The sequence below is a fragment of the Equus przewalskii genome, chromosome 4, assembly GCF_037783145.1.
Source record: "Equus przewalskii isolate Varuska chromosome 4, EquPr2, whole genome shotgun sequence".
In the NCBI taxonomy this organism is placed as follows: domain Eukaryota; kingdom Metazoa; phylum Chordata; class Mammalia; order Perissodactyla; family Equidae; genus Equus; species Equus przewalskii.
The window spans coordinates 101,299,069-101,319,061 of record NC_091834.1 but is presented as its reverse complement, the minus strand read 5'-3'; the positions used below and the strand labels follow the sequence as shown (position 1 = coordinate 101,319,061).

General features: G+C 62.9%; 1 protein-coding gene across 1 annotated transcript in view; it reads right to left on the bottom strand.

Annotated features, from left to right (window-relative positions):
- Window positions 1-14,656, bottom strand: part of SSPO (SCO-spondin) — a 45,514-nt gene extending 30,858 nt beyond the window's left edge. Inside the window, exons 1-30 of the mRNA XM_070616716.1 lie at window positions 14,509-14,656; window positions 14,040-14,274; window positions 13,079-13,268; window positions 12,843-12,937; window positions 12,359-12,615; window positions 11,894-12,028; window positions 11,058-11,254; window positions 10,814-10,941; window positions 10,615-10,724; window positions 10,112-10,261; window positions 9,881-9,974; window positions 9,624-9,793; window positions 9,175-9,408; window positions 8,764-8,979; window positions 8,058-8,294; window positions 7,197-7,288; window positions 6,880-7,111; window positions 6,610-6,762; window positions 6,350-6,490; window positions 6,082-6,264; window positions 5,822-5,972; window positions 5,041-5,194; window positions 4,881-4,935; window positions 3,877-3,981; window positions 3,353-3,571; window positions 3,146-3,255; window positions 2,329-2,485; window positions 2,097-2,250; window positions 1,541-1,613; window positions 712-769 (exon numbers count right to left, since the gene is read on the bottom strand). Of these exons, the coding sequence (XP_070472817.1) occupies window positions 712-769; window positions 1,541-1,613; window positions 2,097-2,250; window positions 2,329-2,485; window positions 3,146-3,255; window positions 3,353-3,571; window positions 3,877-3,981; window positions 4,881-4,935; window positions 5,041-5,194; window positions 5,822-5,972; window positions 6,082-6,264; window positions 6,350-6,490; window positions 6,610-6,762; window positions 6,880-7,111; window positions 7,197-7,288; window positions 8,058-8,294; window positions 8,764-8,979; window positions 9,175-9,408; window positions 9,624-9,793; window positions 9,881-9,974; window positions 10,112-10,261; window positions 10,615-10,724; window positions 10,814-10,941; window positions 11,058-11,254; window positions 11,894-12,028; window positions 12,359-12,615; window positions 12,843-12,937; window positions 13,079-13,268; window positions 14,040-14,274; window positions 14,509-14,620 (4,597 nt within the window). The 5' untranslated portion in view covers window positions 14,621-14,656. The remainder of the gene's footprint in view (window positions 1-711; window positions 770-1,540; window positions 1,614-2,096; window positions 2,251-2,328; window positions 2,486-3,145; window positions 3,256-3,352; window positions 3,572-3,876; window positions 3,982-4,880; window positions 4,936-5,040; window positions 5,195-5,821; window positions 5,973-6,081; window positions 6,265-6,349; window positions 6,491-6,609; window positions 6,763-6,879; window positions 7,112-7,196; window positions 7,289-8,057; window positions 8,295-8,763; window positions 8,980-9,174; window positions 9,409-9,623; window positions 9,794-9,880; window positions 9,975-10,111; window positions 10,262-10,614; window positions 10,725-10,813; window positions 10,942-11,057; window positions 11,255-11,893; window positions 12,029-12,358; window positions 12,616-12,842; window positions 12,938-13,078; window positions 13,269-14,039; window positions 14,275-14,508) is intronic.
- Between the last annotated feature and the right edge of the window lie 5,337 nt (window positions 14,657-19,993).

Sequence of the window (19,993 nt, the reverse complement as noted above, 5' to 3'; positions counted from 1 at the left end):
TGCATATTACAGACCTGAGTGAAGGTACAAGTTGCATTATCTGCTTTTCACAAAAGACACAGACACCCAGGCAGCCAGGCTGCTGAATGACTTTCCTCAGAACTCATGGGAAGGGACCATACAGGTCATCCATAAGAACTCCGAGTATCACAGATGGGGAAACTGAGGCCCAGGCAGGCAGTGAGGTGAGCCCAACACCTGCTGAGGGAGAAGGTGAGAGCCAGGACACACCGGCTGCCCTGACAGCCACGCCTTCCCTTCTGTGCTGGCCACTCCTCTCTGAAGACAGCTCTCCTCGGGCTAGTGTGCAGGTGAAGGATGAGGCAGGACGTGCAAACTTGGAGACCTCCTCCTCCCCACACCCACTTAGAGACACTTGCTGCCAGCAAACACTTCAGAAAGGGGTGCCTGGCTGTGTGAATGGGGGCAGTGCCAGGCAGCATCCCCCAGCCCCGGGCCAGGCGTCTGGGGGAGGCAGCCACGCTGTGGGGCATAGGCTCAGTCTGGGTGCCAACCTTGGGGCCTCGCGCCCTGGAATCCGGGAGGGTGGGCAGGGCAGGATCCAGTCAAGATGTCCATGGTGACCATGTCTCCTGCCCCAAGCCAGCTTTGCTCAGTCGGCGGACAGCAGGGGTCAGCAGACTGAACTCTGAGACGTAAAGGATAGAGGGCTGTGGGGCTGGGGAGGGGGCCTTGAGTCTGTGCACATACCTGTGGGGGGCACAGGTGACCTCTGCCCAGGATGCCAGCTTTCAGTCTCTGCCAGACCCTGCGGAGGGAGGGACCCAGTTGCCCACGCAGCCGGGGTCCTGAGGGAGCTCAGCTGGCATCCAGGCGTCCAGGCGTCCACCTCTCATTCCCATCGGGAGGCACCCTGCCCCCGCAGCACAGGGCAGAGCTGGGAGTGGAGTCTGACTCCTCTGTGACACCCCAGGGCTGGGCACCCCAGGCTCAGGTCCTGCCCCCAGGGAGCTCAGGGCTGGTCTCACTGCCTCACGGAGGGAGCCACTGCAGCCCTTGCCCCTAAAACCCCATCTCCCCACAGACCCACATGTGAGTCTGAGCACAGTGGTCACTCTCCCGTCTGGGTTCCTGACCAGGCTGTTCCTGGGTGAGAGTGCCCGCCCCTCGTCTCCACATTACAGCACCAACCCCCCCCAAGCCTCCAGGGACCCTGGGCTCAGGGTTCTTCGGCTCTGAGCTCCTGATGCCCGGTGCCTCCCTGTGGGCATAACCTCCCTACCAGGGGCGCAGGCCTCTCCTGCCTCCCCAGCTCCTCCAGGCTGGGTGCGGCCCTGTGCTTCTCTGCACCCCCAGCCGTCCCTCTGGCCCTCAGCTCCCAGCCCAGCACCGGCCCCCAGAAGGCTCACAGGCTGAGGGCCGACCGAGAAGGGGGCACTAGGGACACACAAGGAGGTGATGCCACCAGACAGGTGAAGAGAGGCAGGAGGACAACAGGCACAGGAGCAGGGTCCAGAGGCTGTGGGGCCAGGGCTCCCCATGCCCTGCACCGCCCGCTGGGCCCACAGCTCCCACTCACCTCTCTGTGCTGGGGGGGCAGCTGTCCGGGCTGGGTGGAGGAGAGGGGCGGGGTCCTGGCTGTGGACGGGATGCTGAGAAGACAAATTACCCGGGGTCTCCAGGGGCTCTCCCGGCTTCAGAGCCCTCACCCAGGCAGAGGGTCTAGGGTCTCTGGGTGGGCCTGGGGCGCTCAGGAAGGGTGCTCCCCACAGTGGTTCTCCCTAAAATTCCCCTGGATTCTGCTGAAACACAGACTGGTGACAGCCCCCGCCCCACCCCCAAGCGACTGCCCCTGTGGCTCTGGGCGAGGCCTGAGAATCTGCATTGCTAACACGTTCCAGGTGCTGCTGGTGCTGCTGGTCCCGGGGCCGCACCCTGAGAACCACTAACTTCCAGGCTCCAGGAAAATGGCACAAGATCCTAGAACCCCATGGCGGGAAGGGGCCTCTGAAGGTGCCCGGCCGCAGCGACTCAGCTCACGGGGCCCACGGGCACCTCGGGGGTGGAGGCCATGCAGGGCGCCTCCCCCACGGCTGACCCCTCCAAGGCCACGCTAGGCAGCAGGGCACCCATACCTGCCGGTGCCTGCCGGGAGGGGTACGCAGCCCTCCTCATCGGAGCCGTCCATGCAGTCTTCCACACCATCGCACGGGGCCCCCCTCGGGGCACACTCACCACTGGCGCAGCGGTGCCCACCCCCTGGGCATGGGGACGCCTCCAGCGGGGACACTGGTGGGGGGGATGGCTGAGGGAGCCTGCTCCGCCCTCCTTCCCACTCCCGCCCCACCTCCCCGGCCCAGCCTGTACCTGGCTCACAGCCCAGCAGCTCCACCCGCAGGGAGACGCTGCGGTGGGTGTCACTGTGGTGGGCGTCATGGGGCCAGACCCGGACATGCTGTGCCTGCACCATCCGGCTGAACGTCCGCACTGTGGGGCCTACGTCCTCCCAGTTCCCAGGGAAAAGCTGTGGGCACAGGGGGGCCTGCCCACTGAGGCCCAGCCTGCCTTTTGCTCAGGTTGTCACCGTGACCCTGCTGAGTGCCCCCCTACCCTGCCTATCCAAGTAGCAGGACCCCGCCCCTCCCAGAGCTCACGCTCTCTTGGCATTTGCCATCTGGACCCGTCCAGGCTGCGGGGGTTCTGGTCCTGGTGCCCTGAGGGCAGGGGCCACGGCTGTGTCCCCAGGGCCTGGCCAGCAGCCGCACATGGCAGGTACTCCGTCAGTATTTAAGAGTGAACATGTGGTGTGGACTGAGTCCTCCTGCTTCCCGAGGCTTGTCTCCCCGGGGAGGATGCAAACCCCACTAGGGCAGGGCTGTGACCCGGCTGCTCTCAATATGGCCCCCAAAGCTCTCGATGAACTGGATGTCACCCTCCTCCCCTCCCTCTGTAGGCCACTACAGAGCCTCATACACCTGCTCCACCTTGATAGTCTCCAACGCCCCTTTGATAATGGTCCCCAAGCCCTCTGCTCCACAGAACACCGTCCCTGCTACTGACAGGTATTCAAAAAGCCTCTACACAGGGAATGTCCCTCGGGGAGACTGGAAGGTCCTTGGGGTCACAGAACAGTCTTTGCCACAAAGGGGCAGGGTGGGTCACTGGCCCAGGGGGCAGGCAGTACCTTGAGTGGGGGTGGGACACCAGGCAGGATGTCACGGTAGTTGTACCAGTGTAGACCATCACTGCTGAACTGGAGCAAGTCCGAGGACCCTGCCCCCTGTACTATGATGCCTGCGGGCAAGGAGGGGCAGGGGTCAGAGGTAAAGGATCAAGCGCCGCCCCCAGCCCACCATCAGCCCCCCCCCCAGCCCCCGCACACCCCACTGACCAGTGAGGTTCCGGGGCCGCAGCAGGTCCAGCTGCAGGTAGAGGGGCTGGGTGCGCTGCTGAGAGTGAGCATCCTCTCGGGGGCTCCAGCCCTGATGGCCGGGCCCGTCGGTGGGAGCCCCGAGGCGGGCAGCCCAGGTTGGGTGCTCCAGCTGCCAGGGCAGTGCACGCAGGCTCCCCTCGGGGAGTTGGGCCAGGCCCAGGGGAGAATAGCAGGGGTCTGGGTGCAGAAGAGAAAGGGGCTGGAGTGGGGGGAGGCAGAGGGGGACAGGAGCCCGCCAGGGGCACGGTCAGGAAGCCACAGGGGGAGCCGGGGAATCCGAGGAGCCCACACTGTTGACCTTGGCAGGGGAGGGGAGGTCCAGGGAGGGCAGAGTGGGAGAGGCCACTTTAGCTGGGATGACTGCCAGAGCCCCAGGATAACCATCCGCCCCGTGGCAGGCCAGGGGTCTATCCAGCGATCTGGCTTCCCCTCCCAGGCTGGGCACTCTGCCCCTCTGCACTACAACAGCACATGGCCCTTACCTCCAGGCGGAGGCAGAACATAGGTGATCAGAGGGGGTCCCATCTGGGGACTAGGAGCTGGAGTGGGGGTGGGAGTGGCCATGGGGTAGACCGTCTGGTTCTCTCCTGTGTGGGGAAACTCAGGGTCAGTAGGGGGAGACCTCAAGAGGGGCTCACCCCAGCCCCTGGCCCAGCACCCAGGCCTCTACCCACTTCTTGGTGCTCTTTCTCTCCCATGACTTTCCAGGAGCTCTGGGAACAGCCCCCGTCCTCCTGGGAAAAGCCCATCCTTCTTCCCTTGGTGTGAGTTGGGGGTTTTCACTTCCACTGAATATTTCAAGAACAGAATAAAACTGCCAGTCCGAAGCCCCTTTAAGGCCAGGACTGAGCAGCTGCAGGTCCTAATCCAGGGCTGCTGTCGCTAACAGGGCATGTGGGCACTAGAAAAGGGTGTCTCTGGATGAAAGCAGCCCTGTGGGCTAGAGTCTAACCTCCACTCACCGACTAAGTTGTGCAGTCAACAACCTGTACAAGTGTATATGTTGGCTCTCTCCTAACCTCAGCATCCTGTGGGTACACTTATAGGATAAGGAATCTGGACCCATAAACGCAACAATTTTTGAGCCTTTGTATTTTCCTGTTTCATTTGTAACTAGTTTTCAAGTAAAGATTCTCTTGAAAAAGTCGAACTTTGTCTCGGCTACTCTTCGGGGAACATGGAAGGAATCAGATCTGGCTCAGCAGAACCAAAGAAAGCACCCTCGAGGATGGCCTCATGGGGGAGGCAGAAAGTCCCAAAAAGGACACAGGAGGCACACAGAGATTGAAGCCCAAACTTAAGAGCACAGAGACAAGCCCTCCCACCACAGGGCCCCTTCCTTCCCCAGCATCCAGGACCAAGCTCCCACCAGTTTGAGGCTGGGATATCCAGCATGCCCTGACTTGTGTTGCCACCTCTGGCCCCCTCTAAGTCCTTGCCATCCTCCTCCCTTTGGGGGTCCTCTGCCATGCCCCAGACCACTCACCAGGTGGGGCGCAGTGGCAACAGGACTCTCCCAATCCTTCCACTAGGACCCAGTCCTGCGGGCACAGAGTCCGGCTGAACATGCTGAGCTGGCCACCTGCCTCCCTGACCCACTCCACCAGCTCTACACACTACCCCTCTCATCCCCCAGACACCCTCACCTGGGGGCAGCTGCCCAGCGGGCAGTAGGGGGAGCAGCGCGCCGTGCCGTTGTGCAGACACTGGCAGACCGTGCAGGGACCTGCGCGCCAGCGCTCCCCCACGCGGCGGACCTGGCCCTGATGCGCACAGCCCTCGCAGGGCCCCGTCTGGCACCTGTCAAGGGAGGGCCACCCCGCGCCGGGTGAGCAGGCTTACCTGGGTGACCAACTCGTCCTGGTGAGCCTGGGGTAAGGGTTTCCTAGGACTTGGGACTTTCAGTGATAAACCTGGGAAAGTCCTGGGCCAGCTGGGAAGCTTGGTCCACCCTGTCAGCCGAACCCCACCCCTGCACCCAAGAAACCACAACTGGCCCGAGAGAGGGGCAGGGAAGCAAAGTGTGCCAGGACCCCTGGCCAGTGGAGCCTGTCCCAGAGAGGGCTGGACAGGCAGATACGGCTACACCCCCTACAAGCCTCACCCCAGGTACCTCCAGAGCAAGGGGAGCAAACCAAGGGACCCGTACCTGCCCCTGGGCTTATCAAGGTGCATTTGTGGGCTTCCTACATCCCCCTCTAGGACTAGAGGGCATAAAACTGATGCAGGAGAAGGCCAGGGGCCCCCAAAGATGCTGGGAGCCCTGAGGTTTAGAATGATGGGGGTATAGAATGGGGGTCTTCCTTTGGGGATCATGGTGCATGCAGAAGCACCTCGAGTGAGAAAAGGCACACAGGCAGCTTCGTAACTGGAAGCTGGAGGTCAGGGGTCAAGGTCCCTGCAGGTCCCCGGGGTGGGTACAAGTACCTGCGGGCCTTGCGGTGGATGCCCCAGCACTGGCGACCTCGGCCGGAGAGGCGGGGGTTGTTGGGGCTCCGGAAGGACCACTGAATGCTCTGGCTCCCACAGGGGCCCAGGCACTCAGCCCAGGGGGACCAGGATGACCAGCCACAGTTCACTGAAGGGGGGCCATGAGTCAGGGCCAGGGACGGGTGGGTGAGTGCCCGGCTGGGTGGTCTGTGAGGGGACCAGGGACCCTCTGGGCAGGGCCAAGGGCGGGGCCTCACCGGCACAGTTGGGGTCAGGCCGGCAGCGCCGGGGCCGCCCGTCCTGGCAGATGCAGAGCTGGCAGTCAGCCTTGACTTGCTGCCCAGGCCAGTAGCGCGTGCCGTCCACCAGGCAGGGGCACTTCCGGGGCCACACACACCGCCCCTCAGCGTCCAGCACCTGCCCCTCGGGGCACCAGCAGCCTAGGGAAGGCCAGAGTGAGGGCTCCCTACAGAGAGGCAGCCCCACAGACACGTCCGCCACGCCCTGCGCCCAGGGCCCCCTTACCTGGGCTGCTGCAGGGCCGGTCAGGGGGGCACACAGCCTGACCAGAGATGTCATCGCAGGTCAGAGGGCAGGGGGCACAGGGCCGGAACACCAGCTCTCCGGAGCAGGTGGCATTGGGACAGTCGTCCTGAGGGCAGGGCCCTGAAAGAAAGCAGGAGCTGGAGATCGGAGGTTGGGAGGGGGGATCCCCTACAGGAACAAGCCGCCCACCGGCACCGCCCCCACATTCTCTCTGCTGTGCCCTGCTCCCTTCCACTCACTCGTCTGGTAGGTGCTGTGGGGGCCCCCAGGCAGCATGGCACAGGTCCGGCCCCCGTTCTGGGGTGGGTGGCACCGCCGCTGCCGGCTCATGGTACCCCCGCAGGGCTCCGAGCAGGAGGACCAGGGAGACCAGGAGGTCCACTCACCATCCACTGTGAGGAGGAGAGGCCGGGCAGGCGGAGGGACTGTGAGGCTGGGCTGGCGCCCCCGCGTCCTCTCCCCTGCTCTCTGCAGGCACCACTGGCCCGCCCTGGGCTCCAGCCCCTCACCTGGGCAGGCGGCTGTGAAGCAGGCCTGGGTCTGGTGCTCGGGGCCTGGGCAGTGCTGCAGCACCGGGAGACTGGATGGGGAGCAGCGGCGGCTCCGGCCCTGTACCCCCGGCCCACACGTCTGGCTGCAGGTGCCCCACAGGCCCCAGGGGCCCCAGGCTCCACAACCCTGTTCGTCATGGGAGGGCCCTGCCCCTGCTGCCAGGTCACAGTTAGGGTGCCCGTCGCACACCTGCGGAGGGAACAGGGTCAGGGCTCCTTTCACTTTGGGTGGCACAACTGCTCTGCCTCCTGCACCACCCACTCCCCGCCCTCACCAGCTGGAAACCAATGCAGAGGCCTTCGGGGCAGGAGTATTCTGGGCAGGAAACCCCAGTCCTGTTGGGGCCTCCTGGAGCTAGTAGCCCCCCTGGAGAGAAGAGGAGAGAAAGCACAGTTGGCTGGGGAGTGACACCACCTCCTGGGCGCCCACCAGCCTGGCCTCCAGCAGGGGAATCAGGGGTCCATACCACAGCCCAGCTCGTCCTCGCCCTGGGGACAGTCGGGGATCCCATCGCAGAGCCGCTCTGGGTTCAGGCACAGTTGGGGAGCCAAACCACAGGGGAAGAGGCCACCGCATGGGGGCAGCTGGGTGGAGCCTGCAGACACCAGAAATGTCCTGCTGTGCTCCTGCCCTCCTGCCCCTCCCACCCTCTCCCTGCAGAGGAGGGCAGCCAGAGACCGCACTGGGCTCAGACACACTTGGGAGGGGTCCAGAAGTGGGAGGCAGGTGGGGTAGGGGGGCTGCGTGGGGGTAGGAGGCTGGCCAGGACAGGAAGGGCTGACTTGCAGGGGCACAAAGGGAACCCCCAGGTCTCGTGGGGAGGAGGTGGAGGGGGGCTAGCCCTCCCAACAGGCCGGGTCCCCATGCCCGCAGAGCCACTCACTGCCCACCCTCTTATCCCTTCTTGCTGAAATGTGGGCAAAGACAAAAGCCCCTTTCTTCTCTGCTCTGGGTCTGGGCAGGAGGGCAAAAGCGTTCGAAGAGAATTTCATGAAAAAGCTCTAAGGAGCGCAAAACTCGCTCAGACTCTGACGCCCCCAGACTGTCACTCTCTGGCAGGCGCGCCGCCCCGAGCCGCGGGGGGCGCAGGTCCATGGCGGGGAGAGGGGGGCGGGGCGCGGCGGGCTGCGCTCACCGCAGGCGTCGGGGCCCTCGTCCGAGCCGTCGGGGCACTGCGGCACGCCGTCGCACAGCTGCGCGGGGGCCACACAGCGCGGGCCGTTGGCGCAGGGCAAGTGGTGCGGCGCGCAGGGCCAGCCGCAGCCGCGCTCGTCGCTGCCGTCGGCACAGTCCTCCTCGCCGTCGCAGCGCCAGCCGCGCGGGGCGCACTCGCCGCTGCCGCACGGAAACTCGAAGGGGCCGCAGGGCGGCGCTGCGGCGGACACCGCGCTAGACCCGGCGGAGCTGGCAGAGCTTCCCCGCCCCGGCCTGCAACCTGGCCCTGGCCGTCCTGCCGCCGCCCCGCGCCCCGCTGCCGGCCCTTCCTGCCCCCTACCTGAGCACACCCTCTCCCCTTCGGCCCCTCCCCAAGTCCAACCGCTCCCGCATTTTGCTGCCCTACTAGTTTTCCAAAAGCTCTCTCCTCCTCCAGGAATTTCCATTAGACCCCCCTCAGCTCAGAGGAGACCTTGAACATCAGGAAGCGAGGTGTGGACTCTCAGTCCCCCTCAAACACCCTTCCTTTCCTTCCTTCTGGTGTCTTCAGGAGGCTGGGTCTGTGCCCTGCTCCTTCCCACCCCCAGCACGGGCCCCACATCCCTCCCTCCGAGATGCCCTCCCCACCCCTCTCCCCCAGGCCTCCAGACTGCTCACCCCCTTTCCTCCAGGAGACTCACCAGCACTGGTGCTGGCCAGGGCAGTTGGTTCAGTCTCCTGGGAGCCAGCAGGGTGGCCAGGGAAGGTGCCAGCTGGGGGAGTGGGCAGTGAGGGGAGGGGGCAGTGCCCAGGCCCCTCATCAGCTCCATCTGGGCAGTCCCAGATTCCATCACACAGCTGGATGGCCCCCACGCAGGTGCCATCAACACAGGACACCTCTCCAAGGGTGCAGTTCACCTGCCCTACAGCCAGAGAAAGGAGGAGCTGCTCCCAGGGCACGGCCCCTTATTCTCATTGTTTGGGATGCCCCCACTCACACACACACAGGTGCCACCTTCCCAGTGGGAACATGGATTGGTGAAGGAGGGCAGCCAGGCAGATAGGCCCTGCAGGAGGGGGTGCCTGGTGGACTAGGGTCTGGGGCAGGGATCACCCACCCAGACAGGACTCCTCATCAGCAGCATCTGGACAGTCCGGGTGCCCATCACAGAGCAGAGCCGGGGGCAGGCAGCGCCCATCAGCACAGGCCAGTGAGTCCTGGGGGCATGGGCAGCCCTGCTCGTCCGTCCCGTCTCCACAGTCATCTTGCCCATCACAGAGCTGCACCAAGGGCAGGCAGAGCCCGGAGCTGCAAGACATCTGCCCCTCCCCACAGCCTGGAGTGGCACAGCCTGGCGTGGGGAGAGCAGACAGGCTCAGGATGCCGATAAATGGTCCCAGAGAAGCCCCCGACCCCAGAGAGACCAGAACACCCCTGCCTACAAGTCACAGTTGCTGGCCATGGGGGCAGCAGCTTAGGAAGCCTCCCTGGGACACATACTTCAGTTACACATACAAGGACTGACCTGTCACTCAGCCACTGCCACACACAGGTGAGGAGACTCACCCTCCTCGTCTGAGCCATCGCCACAGTCATCCTGGTTGTCACAAAGCCACTCGTGGGGCACACAATGCCCACTCTCCTGGCACGGGGCCTCTCCCTCTGCACAGCCTGGCACCAGCTCCTCACAGTGGGTACCGTCACCTCCACAAAGCCACTGACTTTCCTGGCACGTGCTGAGCACACGGTGTCCTGGGATCAGCCGCAGCGCTGGGCTCAGCAGGCCAGGGGGCCCAGGGCTCCTCCCGAGTCCCCCCACTCACCAGTTCCCACAGTCCTTCTGCAGCACAGTCCCTGGCGGGAAGAAGCTGCCCCCCCACTCACAGGGGCAGGAAGTCGGCTCCAAGCAGACTCCTCCTGAGATGACAGAGGGCAGGGCTCAGAACAAAAGACGCAGGGTGGCCCCCGGCACCAGCCTTGTCACCATGGCCTTGTGGCCCTTTCCCCGTCCCAGTGTCCCCTCCCCTCTGCTCATTCTAACCCTACACACCCACCGTGCAGCAGAGTCCCCTCGGGGCAGAAACAGCCCTCCACACAGGCAACAGCCTGGCAGTGCCACCCAGGCTCAGGATCATGGTCATGGCAGGTGGGGGGACACGTGGGGCCACAGGCCTCATACACCTGCCCCCCTTCACACTGCAGAGCTGGGTAGAGAAGAGAGAGGCTTGGGTCACTGAGGCACAAGGGCACTAGGATGCAACAGCAGCAGGTGAGCCAGCCCAAGGTGACACCCACGGAGGGCTCCAGGGGTGCATGCTATAGACTCTCACTGAGCCCCTCCCAAGGCTATTTGCAACATGCAAGTTCCACAGGGAAGCAATTTTGGCATGTTTGAAAAGTATCTAGAAAAGTATCTGGCGCATAGTAAGTGTCTACACATATTTGCCCTTGAATGAATAAATGGCTGGCTCGTGGGCCAGGAGAAGCATCTTTGAAGGAGCTGACCACATGATGGGATTGGGCATCGGGTCGGGGACTGAGGGCAGGGCACACTCACGGCAGAGCTCCTGGCTTCGCCAGCGCACATGGAGTCCATGCCGGGCACACTCGTCTGCGTAGGCGGCAATGGCGGAGCAGAGACACTCACAGTCGCCCCCGGAATCACAGCTGTGGGAGGGAGCGTTCAGCCCCAGCACCCCCTCCCTCCCCCTGGCCACAGTCACTCCCAGCCCCATCCCCAGTCCTGCCCCTCTCACCCGCAGGCGTCGTACACACACCACTCGTAGTGTTGCTGTGGGGGCACCTCCACGTGGCATCGGGCAAAGAGCGGCTGCAGCATTAGCCCGCAGCGGGCGTGAGCCCAGCTGGCCCGGTGGGCGTTCACCTGCGGGCACAGCACCGTGGACCAGCCAGACCCAAATGCAGCACCCAGCCTCTGGAACTCCCCCAGGTTTCTGCAGCTGTTCCCACCTCCCTTCCCCCTTTCCTGCCCATGCTCACAGTACAGGGGTGTGGCAGGTCCCCTGGCTCGGGACAGAGAGGACTGAGGCGCCAGGAGTGGGCAGCCAGCTCAGCTGTGGGCTCCAGGACTCCCTGGCGGCTCCGAAGGTCGTTACTGGCATCTCCATCAAAGTCTCCACACAGCCCAGCCACACGGCCTCGAAACTCAGGGGACAGCTGCAGCAGGACCCGGGTGCCTGAGCAGAGAGGGCAGCAGGAGCAGCATTGTAGAGAAATGACCCCGCTGGCCTTCGTCAGGGCCAGCGGGGAGGAGAGCAAGGCACCTATCATGTGGGCCTGTCTGACCATTCGTGCAAGTAACACCTCCCAGTAGTGGATGCTGGTTCCCCTTTTTACAGGGATAAAAGAAGAGACCTACATTTGGGGGGCTAGGGTGAGAAGGGGGAGCCCACTTTCCTAACTAAACCCAGGGGCAGGGGGCAGGGAAATTCCCCAGCAGGTCGGATTTGGGACAGAACCAGGCTCCAGGACAGACTGTGACACCTTCAGCCCCAGAGGCCTTGGTGGCCAGAGGCTCAGAGGGCAGCCCCACTGCGCTGACCAGGTGACTCCTTCCCAAACAGAGCTCAGTGATAGTTATTTCTAAAATGCCAACAGCTTGAGTTTGGGTGGTGGGATGTTAGGAGATTTATTTCCATTTTTTTTCTCTAAAACTTGGTATTTTCTAAATGTTTCTTTGGCGAGATATTGCTTTCATAATGAAGAAAAATGTAATTATGAAAAACACAATTTGGAAACCCCGACCCCATGTGTGGAAGAGGAGCGTTTAGGGGGAGTTTCGGGGCATGGGTCGGATGGCTGAGGGTGGGCCTGACCTCCATCCCAGAGCAGGCTGAGGCCCAGGCGGGTGCTGAGCAGCAGGAAGAGGCCAGCCTGCCGCAGGCACAGCCCGGGGCCCGTGTAGACCTTAGGGGGTGTCACGCTCACCCCATTCACCGTCACGGCCTGGCCTGTGGAGGAAGAGAGAGGCATTCAGGCCTGGCCCGGGGTTAAAGGGGCTTCCAGATCCCCAGGAGGCCCTCCCAGCCTCTCCTCCCACCTTCCTTTGCTTCTCTAGCTAAGGGATCTTGGACAACTCATTAGACCTCTCTGGGCCTTAATTTCTTGGAGCCTTTCAGAAATATGACTCTCCTAGCCAAGAGGAGAGGCACCAGGTCCACTGCACTGATGGCAAGCAGTGGGGAGACATGGGGAACCCCAGGCCTTGGCCACCCATGCAGAGCCGTGACTCCACTTGGGTGCCCCACCCCGGCAATGTCACCCTTCAACATTGCAGTCACCTCTGAGCATGTGCACAACAGTGCTCTGCAGTCGCACGGTCAGCGCCTTGGTGCAGGTGAGGCCGCTGGCCCCGCAGGGCAGGTTCTGGGCAGAGACTGTGAACCGGCCGCTGGCCTCTCGCACCAGCAGATATTCACAGGCCCCGGGGAAGGTGAGGGCCAGCCCATCGAATGTCACATAATGGGGGGCACCTGATGCCTGGCACCGTCCGCCACACTGCCGGCCCGTGCAGTGCCACTGCCGGCCCTGGCACACACTGTGGGCAAGAGGGGAAACAGAGTCACCAGGACAGGGATCCAGGGCTGTATCCAAGGGAGGGAGCTGGTCCACGTTCCAAGCAACTCCAGACAGACCCTCAGCTTGGAGGGATCCTGAGGACTCCCATTGTCTGGGCCAGTCTGGACATCCCACCCCACCCATGACCACAGCCCCAGGCCAGGGGTTACTAGGTCACAGGGTTACAGGTCATGGGGCTGGGCGTACCAAATGTTGCAGTCCTCCTGGATGGTAGCATTGGGTGGGTACCACTGCCCACTGTGACGGCAGGGACAGAGCTCGGGAGGCACACAGCGCTCATCCTGGGCAGAGGCCGGGGACAAAGGGACACCTTGGAGGACCACCTGATGCCTGGCCTACTGTTTTGGACAGCCAGCGGGTAGGGCAGTGCCCTGGTTGGGGCAGGCCCTATGGTGCCCCATGCAGCTCTACCCTGGACTTACCAGCAGTACGGTGCCTGAGGGACAGACACAGCCCCCCGTGCTGCCTGGGGGACAAGAGTGGTTGGCTGTGGGGCTGTCACAGGTGAGCAGGCAGGCACCAGGGACATAGACAAGCTCCTGGGGGCAGTATGCCCGTGGAGGGGTGCAGCGGCGAGCGGTGCAGTTCCAGAGGCCCCGCTCCTGGCAGATGCTGCCCAAGGTTGGGAGGGAGGTGAGAGCCGGACCAAATGCACACTCCCCTCCAGGCCCCTATCTGACCAGGGACAGCTGCAGGGACCCAGGCGTCCAGAAAACCCGGCCCTGACCCTGTAGACCTGAGCTCTCCCCCGCCACAGCCCAGTTGTTACAGGAAGTAGGGCTGTTCCCGCACCGGCCATGCCTGGGGTGGACATGGTCACCCTTCCTGCCCCAGCTCCAAGGGGGCCATTCCCTGGGCTCTGGGGAGGGGCAGAGACATTGAATGACTCCACTCCCAGCCTGGCCAGGAGAGGGATTTCACTGAAGTCTCACCCTCTCCCACCAGCCCCGGACCCCAGTCCTGCCTCCATGGGTCCCTAACTTGCCTTTACCTCTCCCCAACCCTTGCAAGAGCCTCTGGACCACACTCAACTGGAATTCAGAGATCTGGGTTCTAGTCTCTCACCATTAACAAGCTGTGTGACTCTGCAGGCCGGGTAGCCTATTCAAGCCTCAGTTTTCTCATCTGCAAACTGGGAACAACACTTCTACCTCCTTCCTTACTAGGTTATTGTAAGAATTAAGTGAGATTAAATAAGATAATGTATGTGAAAGTGTTTTACAGGCCGGAACGTGCTCCACACCTGAGGGGAAGTTATCAGCGCTCTGTCATCCTGACATGCACGTCAGGCCGTAACCCAGGCTACAAGCCTGGTGCCTTTTCTCTAAGCTCCACCTCTTCACCCCAAGCTCTTTGCCCCCCTGCAAAGGTCATTGCCCTCACCAGCGGTTGCAGTCCCTCATGGTGGCACTGCCAGGTGCATAGCGATGGGCTCCGAGCTGGCAGGGGCACAAGCTGGGGGGCACACACTGGCCCTCAGGGTCCCACAGCAGCCCCAGGGGGCAGGTACAACCGGCCACACAGCCGCCCAGCTCCCCACAGTCTTCTGGCTCCCCACAGTTTCGACCGCATACTGGGGCACACTCCTGGTACTCTTGACCACCAGGACACAGGACAGCTGGACATAGAGACACATGCAAGTCAGGGGCATAGCCACTGCTCCTCTGCCCACCCCTCCAGACCACACACCCTCTATGCCTCCAAAAGAAGGCAAACCTAGCAATCTGCCAAAGTCAGAAGTCCTTCTGGAGACCCTCCCCAGCTGCAAAGCACTTGGATCCCTCTAAGCTACTCCTAGAAGGGGCTGGGAGCAGGAGCCTTGGGGTGGGGCCGGCCAGCTGAGCAGACTCACGGCAGAGGGTTTGGTTCCTCCAGAGAAGTGAGGCACCCTCCTGGGCACAGCGGCGAGCATAGGCAGCCAGCACAGGACAGAGACAGTCCCTGCCAGGGGCACAGCCACACATGGCTGCCAAGCAGCGCAGGTGGAATGGCTCCCTGTCCACCAGGCCGTGGCACTCCTTGAGGGGAAAGGAGGAAATGGGTCAGTTCCTCCCCCATGGGTTCTCCTGCTCCCTCTAGTCCCCACTGCCACCTCCCTGTGCTAGGCAGCCCTGCCATGGCAGAGAGCAAGGCCTCCCAATTGCCCAGGAGGAGGGCAGGGCAGGTACGACCCCATCTTACAGGTGTGAACAGGAGGAGCGCCCTCAACCTGGCTACCTGGAAGGCCGGGCCACGCAGGACGGCACAGGCTGCCTCCGAGAAAATGTGGTGCTGAGCGTGGGTGCTGCAGAGAGAGAGCAGGGTGCTGTCCTCTGAGGGGCACCTTCCCTCATCTCCCACCTGGAACTTGCTGGCGAAGGCGGCAATGCTGGTCTCCACGTCGCCAGCAGGTGTCAGAAAGTCATCTTGCTGGTTCCTGGTGAAGGTGCCACACAGACCCTGCACCTGGGCCGCAGAGGTGGGAGTGGAACAGTCAATCTGGGTCCACCGTGGCCCGGCTCAGCCACTCACTGGCCCCCAGGCACACCTGGTCAGCATGGCGGGGGTCCAAGGTGATGTAGGCTGCAGGGTCTGACACTCCCCAGAGGACCTGGGCCCCAGGCCAGCGCAGCACCAGGAAGGTGGAGGAGGCTCGGGAGAGGTGGAGGCCCCCAGGGCCATCCCAGGGCAAGCCCACATCCTGCCCATCGACCAGCACAGCTCCTGGAATAGGGGGCTTGTGAAGGGGCCGCCCCCCTTAGGGCAGGGCTGGCCTGATGACGATGGGGGGAGACCACATCACAGGATGGGGTTTTGAGAAGGGGAAGGACCTTGGGTGGGAGGTGGGAGGGCCTGTGTCATGGTGGACTGCCCACACTGAGCAAGGGGAACTGGAGCGACCCCTGGGAGGTCACCTATCCCACCTGAGCACACCCCCCACGTGGCCCAAGGACCACCCTCAGCACCCACTCTGCCTTTGGAGTCAGTGCACAGGAGGAGCTGGGCAGAGAGCCAGGAGCAGACGCAGGGAGGAGTGGGGGACTGCAGCATGGGTCCAGAGCTAGGAGGGGCCTGCCCAGCCTGGTGACGCCGTGAGGCCTCTCAGACCTCCTAGAACTGTATGAGTTGTGTTTTCCCCCAAGATTGGGGCACAAGATGCTTTGGAAAATTTCCACAGGACTGTGTATCTGCTTCAGAGATGGGAGTTTCAGGGGGAAGTTGAGGCAGCGAATTTGGTTGGAGTCTAGGGGAGAGTTTGGGCTCAGAAACCACAGGGCAGTGTGGATGGAAGGTGCTGAACAGAGCCCAAGTCCGCAGGGAGAGAAGGGTGACAGGAAGCCGCAGGGGCCTGAGCCACTCTCCTGAGGGCTGCAGGGAGCAGAAGTCCTGGAAGGGAGGTACCTGAGAGCTGAGGCTACCTGAGTCCCTAAGCTGGACATGGGTGTCCCCCAGGGAGACAGAGATGGCGTGGAGGCAGCTCCCAGAGTCGCAGGTCCCATGCTCCAGCACGATCAGCAGCTGCCCCTTGGTGAAGTCCTGTGCCAGATGGGGAGGAATGGGGTGGGGTGGGGCACACCCTGAGACCAGGGTCTGTTCTGCGCCTTCTCCTGTGCTACAGGACACCCACAGCACACACCTGGAGGCAGCTCCACTCAACACGTGTGCTGACCACCTTCCAGCCAGCCAGACTCCCTGTGAAGCAAGGGGCTTGACCTTGCCTAGAACTGGCAGGTGTGAATGTCTGTACGTGTGCACATGAAGGTGTGTGTGCACGTGCAGGTGTGTATGTGTACATCTATGTGTTGGGGTGAGGTGGCTCCCCCCTTCCTCACCATGGGTATGTATGCTCCTCTCTAAGTGTGTCTGTGTATACATGCATGCTAAACCTATGTGCACACAGAGCATGTGTCGTGTGTGCACACCTGTGTGTCTATATGTGTAAGAGTATGGCCTGGGCCCAAACTTGGGAAGTCACCTAATTTTATGGAGAGATGACTGGGTAGGAAGGAGGACCCTTATTTCCCCCCCGCACTTGTTTTGCCCAAAGTACCCTGTGACAAGCCCAGCCTGTCCCACTATACGAAAGGACTGTGAGAATGTTTTGTTTTGTGCCCCTGGGCTGGGGTGGTGCTGAGAGCAGAACTTTCACCGAACCTAAGAAGGCGGTAATCCAAGGGGGAGGACGGGAGTTGGGGGTGTGCGGCAGCCACCCTCCCTCCAGAATCGGTTCTCTCAGCCTTTCCCTGGACGACTGTATGTTTTGTTTCTTTGTTTGGTAGTTTCCTTACAGCCACCTCTCCCCGGCAGCACCCCTACGAGGGCCCCTGCTCCGGCAAACCCTCCCTGCCCCCGGAGTTAGTCGTCTGCCCACCTGCACCAGGCTGGAGCGGCAACCTGGGCTGCCGCGGAAGGAGAAGCTCCGCCCATCAAAGGTGAGGTAATGCCCGTCCCCGCCCACCGCGCACTCGGCGGGGCACGGCGCCTGCGCGCAGAGCCAGCGGCCGTCCTGGCACACGCTGTGGGCACAGAGGGGCGGGGAGCGCGCTTCGCATCAGACCCACGAGGGGAGGGGGTGGAAGGAGGGCTGAGCAGGAGACGACCTCCCGCCCCTCAACACCCTGGTTCCTCCATCCCCCGCACCTCCTCCTCCCCGGTTAGGATTAGAGGTCAGCTAGTGGAGGTCACTGGCTAAGTCTTCAAGCAGGGCCATCAATTATGCCATGAGAGGTCACAGGTCACTTGTGAGGGAGGCCCCAGAAGGGGAAGCAGGTTGAGGAGAGAGCAGAAAGGAGGGATCAGAGGGGACTAGGTGGCCATCAACCCCAGCGAAAGGGCCAGCAAGGCCCGCAGACCCACCATGGGTTACACAGCTGGCGCACGGTGTCACCGGGGGAGTAGCGCTGGCGTCGGTGGTAGCAGGGGCAGCGGGCGGCAGGCACGCAGAGGGCGCCGTCCCAGAAGAGGCCGGGCGCGCACTCGCAGCCGCTCACGCACTCTTCCCCGCAGGACCCCTCCCCTCCCGCGCCCGCGGCCGCGCAGCTGGGCGGGCAGGCCGAGGCGCAGTCGGAGTACAGCTGGCCTCCCGGGCACAGGCGCTCTGCGGGCACGCGAGTGGGCTGTGAGGCCGGAGGATTCGGCTCCTCCCGCCAGACCCCACCGCCCCTGAAGAGCCAGGGAGGCACGACGGCCTCAGGGAGGGCTCAGAAACAGGGACTGCCCGAGGGCGCTCGGTCAATTTCCCATTCCGCAGGGTGGGGAGGCCGGGGAGGTGCAGAGAGGGACAGGCAGGAGCCCTACCGCAGAAGCCGGGCTTCCTCCAGCGCACGTGGATGCGCCGCTTGGCGCAGTCCTGAGCGTAGTGGGCCAAGGTGGCGCACACGGCCTCCCGCCGCCCCTCTTGCCCACTGCCTGCTGGGGCCCCAGAACAGTAGGCAAAGAGGCAGGCCTCGTGGTACTCAGCAGGGGGAACCTGCCGACAAAGGACAGCTCCTCAGCCAACCAGCCTTCTCTCCCAACACTCACCAGCACCTCCCTCCTCTTGCTTCTATGTCACCCTGGTTTATCATCAAACAGATGAGCGCTGGAAGGGACCTCAAAGATCATACATATGAGCCATCTCATTTCCCAGTGATAACATGGAGGACGTGTGGGGGGGTGGGGCGTGGCATGGCCCAAAGCAATCTAGTGTCAAGAGCAAACTCCCCATTTGGCATCTCTATAGCACCCACCCCTTCCCACCCTCCAGTGGTAGACACCACCTCCACCTCCACCCCTACCTGGGCATGACATTCCCTGAACGGACCATCCAGCAGCTGGTGGCACACATCCTGGGCTTCAGCCCGCAGTTGGCCAGCCTGCATGCCTGCCTCTGTGCCCCTCAGGGGATCGTCACAGCCTGGGGCCACCTCCACTGCATCCAGACACCCAGGCTGGGGACAAGTGGAGTCAGGCCAGGGGGCCAGGATGAGGCACATTAACCAGGACACCAGGAAAATGGCCACTGCCCTCATAGCTGCGTCAAGGCCCTGGGGCTGTGGGGGGCAGCAAAGTGGAAGGGGGGGGAGCGGGGGGGGGGGCGGGGGGGGGCGTGCAGGCCGTGGAGGCAGGGTCATCTCAACCCACTGGCAGGAGTAACTAACTAGCTAGTTAACTAAAGCTGCCCCGTGACCAGGTTGGTGAGCACATCCCCTGGATGATCAGTTCATGCAGGCAGCCGGGGCTGTGGGCAGCACCTCGCACTGTGCTCCCATTGGGCCCTAAGCCTGCCTTTCCCCCCTGAGGATCTGGGAGAGGGCCAGGTCCCATCCCAGGGAAAAGGCCAGTGAGGGAGACAGAGAACAGAGGCTTGGAGGTATCAGAGAAGCCAGGGGTAGGTGGCAGGCAGGACTGGGGAGCCCAGGGCAGGAGTCTCACCTCTGAGTCGGGGAGCCTCCAGGAATTCCCAAAGGTGGCAGCTAACACAGCCAGCCCCCCGCCTGGCTCCAAGAAGTCATCTGGGGAAGGGTGAGGCAGAGGTGCTGTGTCTGGGGTCTCCTGTCTCCCCTTTTCTCCTATAGCAGCAACCAAGCCACGCTCCACTTACCCTCAGGCCTGCCATTGTAGACCCCACAGAGGCCTTGAGTCTGTCCCTGGAGCTTGTGGTCCACGGAAACAGAGACCGAACTGGACCTGTCCAGCCGCACAACGACCCCCAGGCCCCCTGACAGCACCAGCCAGTCCCCTTGCCACTGCAGGCTCAGCCCTGGGCGGGGGAAACAGGGGTCAGACTCCTTCCCCTCCCACCTTCATGCCAGGGCTCAGACTGCCCAGGGAAGGAGAGGGAAAAGGAAAGGAACTCTCGAGAGCTCTGCACTTTATGCCCTCGAAGGCAAAAGCGATTGGTTCCCCATCACAGCCCTCTTGGAGAAGTTCATGAACACTCTTGACGTTCTCTTGAGAGTAAACTACAAAACATAGCCCCACCTCACTCCATGGACCCCAACCTGGACAAAAGTTCCATCGGGTGGCACAGAAGTCCTTCCTCACAGCACTCTGGAGGAGGTGGGGAAACTGAGGCTCAGAGAGGCTGAGTAGAGGGACTTGCCCCAGGTCACACTGTGAGGGGTTAGTGGGGCGGGTTGTAGGGCCAGGGAATAGGTCTATACCTCCTGGCTCCTCAGCTGGCTCCCTCACTTCCAGATGCCTCCCACAGCAGTGGGGGTGGGGGAGGAGGCAGGCTTCCACCTGACTGCCCCTTCTGACCCCCGCCCTGGGGAGGTGGACAGACTGTCCCAGAGGAGCAAACAGGGCCCTGGGCTGTCTCCTGCTCCCCTCAGCTCCCTTACCCGGCAGCAGCCGAGACTCCCCATCAGATACCA